We start from the raw sequence: 5,304 nt of genomic DNA, 5'->3' as shown, positions 1-5,304 counted from the left end.
AATCCTCCCAAATATTGCACACAGACCCTAATTGATTTTCTCTCCTTTTAGAGTTCTAGTTGGAGGAAAAACTTAAAGTTTTAAGAACCAAGATAGGAGCTGAGATATTAAACAAATAAGGTAAGTTTAATGCTCTCATCATGCATTTTTTCTACCGGAAAGTTGTTCTATAATTGTAAGAACTCACGGGACAGTAATCGGAAGCCGTGAGTTCGAGTTACTCAACTTGTAACAGACTGTTTTGTGGGTTATTTCGTGTTGCTGTTAGATTTTGTGTTTTGCTACTACTTTATGGAGTTTTGGAGGATAAAGGGTGTGGATAAACACCACATAAATTCAGGGTGGTGGGCTGGTCATTCATCGTAATATTTTTGGGCTGTTTAACACTACTATGGTGGTCATTTTGTGTAAGAAGAGATTGGGGTATGTTGGGCTATTTTGTAGTATTTTGTGATGTATATAAGGTTCGAAAATAATGTATATATATTATTATTGTTGTGTTCTTGTGTTGTCGGTGTTATCTTGAATTTGGAGGAAGTAAAGATTATAGGGGAGATGCTGCCCGTTTTAATATAAAATAAGTCTATCGTTCGTTAGGCAATAGTTGTACCTTTCATAACTTAATGATAGTATTATTATGATTATTTTAGATCAAGGAGCGAAGAGACGAGTTCAACGTGGTTATTGGAAAGATTGTGATATGGTATGTTAAGGCTAAACCTTTCCTTCATTTTGGCATGATCTCGTAACTACATGTGTTTGATAACGAGACAGAAAGAGAAGTTCGTATTCCTAAATTTATTCACATTATTCTAGTCTCATAAGTTACAGTATTCTCTGTTATCGGGACTTTATATCCAGTTAAGTATTGTCTTCTTCCAGTCAAGAGAGCAGAGGGTCTATATATATAATATTATAGTATTTTCACCATCACCGAGCTATAATCGGTGGGCAGGCCCCTATTGGGCAACCTCTGATCAGATAGTAAGTTATAGATTGAGCCTACTGTGGCCGAGCGCCTATGCACGAGCCCAGAATGGCCAAGATACATAGCCTAGTATGGACGAGTGCCTATGAACGAGCCTACTACAGCAGTGCAGTTACATGTTCTGAGCCTTATAGGGACGGATATCTATTTTACTTACGATATTGAGAGAGTTGAGTTAGTATTAGCAGGTAAGTATTATATCATCTTTGACTCCCAGCTACTTTCAGTTATTATATTGCCTTACGTACTCGGTACATTATTTTGTACTGACGTCTCATTCCTGGGGACGCTGCATTTCATGCATGCAGGTTTGGATAAATAGACTGGTAGACCTCCTCCGTAGGTGCTATCCGTGATCATCTTGATCGATAAGCTCCACGTCCTTTGGAGTTGTCGGGTCTAGGGTTTTGAGTACATATAGTGTATATATGTGTATATATTATAGGTAGGTCATGGCCCTATTCCGACCACAGTACATCCATCAGTAGAGGCTTGTAGACATATCCAGTCAGTTAGTGCAGTATGTTGGGCTTGTAGGCCTTGAATGTATACATTTATTGGTTTGTCAACTGTAGTAGTTATGACGGCCTTATCAGTCCAGATTTATATTGATGTTCAGTCAGAGCTATTTTCCGTTCAGTTTTATATTTTGTTTCACAAATTGTCTTACAATGTGTCCCTATGGCCAAAGTATGACATTGTATATTCAGAGTCCCTTAGTCGTAAGTTGGTATACTAGGTTAAGTGTGGCACGGGGTGCCGGTCTCGCCCCCAAGTTCAGGGCCTGACAAACTTGGTATCAGAGCAGTTCTGTCCTAGGGAGTCTACAAGCCGCGTCTAGTAGGTTCTTGTTTATAGATATGCATGGAATTTAGGAGTTGGTTACCATTTTTTAAAATCTAAATCGTGCTATGGAACTGAGTTATATGAGATTTGAGTTAAACTTACGTATTGGTGTTTGCATACAGAGATGAGGGTGACTAGGAAGACTACGGCTAGTCAGAGGAGAGATACATCGACGGGTGAGGGGACCAACAGGGTACCCCCAGTAGATAGGGCCCAGTCTGAGGCCTAGTGCGAGAAGCCTACTCAGCCATTACCTGCTCCTCCTCCACCTTTGGAGATTACTAGGGATACCATACATACAGTTCCCCCTCCACTTCAATCAGATCAGGACTTGAGAAGTGTAGTACATTTGTTGACATAGTTGGTAGCTACCTAGCAGCATGCTAGGGCATCAGCTAGTGCAGGGTCTTCTGAGGGGTCTAGGAGTTCAAGGATCTGAAAGTTTGTTGCTTTGAGTCCCCTAGAGTTCACGGGGACATATCAGAGGGAGGACCCGCAGAATTTCATAGATCAGCTTCACAGGATCTTTCGGGTTATGCATGCCACTAAGAAAGAGGCAGTTGAGCTGGCAGATTTTTGACTCCGAGATATAGTCGTCCTTTGGTATGAGGGATGGGAGAGGTCCAGGAGATGTGATGCACCTCCAGATATTTGGGAGAATTTTTCAGATGCCTTCCTTGACCAGTAATTACCGCGGGAGATTCGATAGGCTTGAGTCGATTAGTTTCTAGCCCTCAAGCAGGGCAATATGAGTGTTCTAGAGTATAGTACTAGTTTTGACTCATTGGCCAGATATGATCCATATATAGTTGCTACTATGTGGGACATGATCCACAGGTTTATAGCTGGGTTGGCCCCAGAGTTGACTGAGGCATGTTCCACCACTGCATTGAAGGATATTATGGATATCTCCCGGATTCAGGCATTCACCCAGAATATAGAAAAGGGAAGACGTCAGCAGCAGGGTAAAAAGATTAGTGAACAAGGTCATCGTAAGAGGATGAGATTTGTCAGGTCTTAGGGTAGTTATGGGCCCCAGTACTTCAGACGGCCACCTAGGCCACCACCGCCTCAGTTTCAGGGTTACATGTATGATTGTTATACTCAGTCAGGACCAGGTGAGAGCTCATACGTGTCGGGTTTGCAGATACAATGAGGTTCAGGAAAAACATGGTCATTTATGCCATGGTGTGACATCTGTGGTAGATGACACTTGGGCCAATGCCGAGCAGGTTCCGACATTTGTTATACATGTGGGTGTCTGGGGTATATGATGCGAGATTTCCCAAATAGAGATTCTGGGGGTATGGCACAACCAACGAGTTCAGTAACAGGATCATCTATGTCCGTGCATCCTTCAGGGGGTGAGTCTCAGTCTTCGGCTGGTAGAGGTCGAGGCAGAGGTAGAGGTTCCAGTTCAGGCGGTAATCAGAACTATATCTATGCTTTAGCAGGTCGATAGGACCATGAGTCTTCCCCAGATGTTGTGATAAGTATATTGACCATTTGTTGTCATGATGTTTATGCCTTGATAGACCCAGGATCTACTTTATCGTATATTACCCCGTTTGTCGCGAGAAGGTTTGGTATAGTGCCTGAAATACTGACTGATCCTTTTGCAATATCTACACTGATCAGAGAATCAATTATTACTAGACGGGTTTACCAAGGTTGTACGGTGACAGTTTGTAGTCGTCAGACCTCAGCCGACCTAGTTGAGCTAGAGATGATAGATTTTGATGCTATCATGGGCATGGACTGGTTGGCAGCTTGCTATGCCACAGTTGATTGCCGAGCAAAGGCAACCAAATTTCATTTTCTAGGTGAGCAAGTCCTTGAATAGGTAGGTAATATAGCGACACCCATAGGTAGGTTTATTTCCTATCTGAAGGTGAGGAAAATGATCGCAAAAGGGTGCATTTGTCATATTGTGCAAGTTAGAGATGCAGATGTTGAGATACCTACACTTCAGTCTATTCTAGTAGTTATAGAGTACACATATGTTCTTCCAAATGAGCTTCCAGGTATTCCTTTAGAGCGAGAGATTGATTTTAGCATCGATTTGCTTCCGGAAACTCAACCAATATCCATCCCTCCATATAGAATGGCACCTGCCGAATTGAAAGAGTTGAAAGAGTAGTTAAAAGATTTGCTGGAGAAAGGTTTCATCAAGCCCAGTACCTAACCTTGGGGTGCACCGGTACTTTTTGTGCGGAAGAAAGACGGCTCTCTGAGGATGTGTATCGATTATAGACAGCTGAACAAGGTAAATTAAGATTAAGTATCCACTTCTAAGGATCGATGACTTATTTGATCAGTTGCAGGGGGCTATATGGTTTACAAAGATAGATTTGAGGTTGGGGTACCACCAAGTTAGAGTTCGGGAGAAAGATATTCCTAAGACAATCTTCAGGATCCGATATGGCCACTTCGAGTTCCTTGTCATGTCCTTCGGGTTGACAAATGCACCCGCCGTATTTATGGACTTGATGAATAGCGTATTCCGGCCATTTTTAGATCTGTTCGTGATAGTATTTATTGATGATATTCTAGTTTATTCACGTTCAGAGGAGGAGCATGGAGACCACCTGCGAGCGATACTCCAAACCTTTCGTGATCGTAAGTTGTATGCTAAGTTTTCTAAATGTGAGTTCTAGTTGAAGTTTGTAGCATTCTTGGGGAATATTGTATCCGATGAAGGTATAAAGGTAGGCAATCAGAAGATTGAGGTCGTGAAATCCTGGCCTAGACCTACCACTCCGACAGAGGTTCATAGCTTTCTAGGCTTCGCAGGCTACTACCAGAGGTTCGTAAAGGTTTTTTCTTCTCTTTCAGCACCATTGATGAAGCTGACTCAGAAAGCAACTAAGTTTAAGTGGACAGAGGTTTGCGAGCGAAGTTTCCAAGAGCTTAAGAATAGGTTGACCTCAACGCCAGTTCTAACACTTCCAAAGGGTCCAGATGGTTATGCCGTGGATTGTGATGCCTCGGGTGTCGGGTTAGGATGTGTACTGATGCAACATAGGAAGGTAATTGCGTATGCTTCAAGGCAGTTGAGGAAGCACGGGAGGAATTATCCGACCCACGACCTCGAGTTAGCTGCGGTTGTCCATGCACTTAAGATATGGCATCATTATTTATATGGTGTTCATGTTGATGTATTTACAGATCATAAAAGCCTGCAATATATCTTCAAGCAAAAGGAGTTGAATTTGCGACAAAGGTAATGGCTAGAGTTATTGAAAGATTACGACGGTAACATTCTCTACCATCCAGGGAAAGCTAATGTTGCAGCAGATGCCTTAAGTCGCCGATCTATGGGTAGATTAGCACATGTAGAGGCTAAGAAAAGAGAATTAGCTAGATAGATTCATCAATTGGCTTGTTTGGGGTTTCGGTTAGTAGATTCTGACGATGGTGGAGTTGTACTCCAAAACACTGCAAAATCATCTCTCATAGCTAAAGTCAAA

At 42.3% G+C, this 5,304-nt stretch overlaps 1 protein-coding gene across 1 annotated transcript; it reads left to right on the top strand.

The window, feature by feature from the left end:
* Positions 1-2,582: 2,582 nt before the first annotated feature.
* LOC138891480 (uncharacterized) lies at positions 2,583-5,044 on the top strand. Its single transcript, XM_070174783.1, has 6 exons — positions 2,583-2,848; positions 2,982-3,100; positions 3,196-3,288; positions 3,370-3,657; positions 4,670-4,863; positions 5,003-5,044. Exons 1-6 carry the CDS (start codon positions 2,583-2,585, stop codon positions 5,042-5,044), a joined length of 1,002 nt encoding a protein of 333 aa, XP_070030884.1.
* Positions 5,045-5,304: the final 260 nt, after the last annotated feature.

The sequence above is a fragment of the Nicotiana tomentosiformis genome, chromosome 1, assembly GCF_000390325.3.
Source record: "Nicotiana tomentosiformis chromosome 1, ASM39032v3, whole genome shotgun sequence".
Lineage (NCBI taxonomy): Eukaryota > Viridiplantae > Streptophyta > Magnoliopsida > Solanales > Solanaceae > Nicotiana > Nicotiana tomentosiformis.
Note: the sequence above shows the minus strand (reverse complement) of the source record. Positions and strands in the feature narration are given on the sequence as shown.

Excerpts from the sequence above, each read along its gene's own strand:
- LOC138891480 (XM_070174783.1), top strand. The coding sequence starts at position 2,583 with ATGAGTGTTCTAGAGTATAGTACTAGTTTTGACTCATTGGCCAGATAT. Across the intron at positions 3,101-3,195 it reads TATACATGTGGGTGTCTGGG|GGGGTGAGTCTCAGTCTTCG; the intron begins GTATATGATGCG and ends TGCATCCTTCAG. Across the intron at positions 4,864-5,002 it reads TACTGATGCAACATAGGAAG|ATCATAAAAGCCTGCAATAT; the intron begins GTAATTGCGTAT and ends ATGTATTTACAG.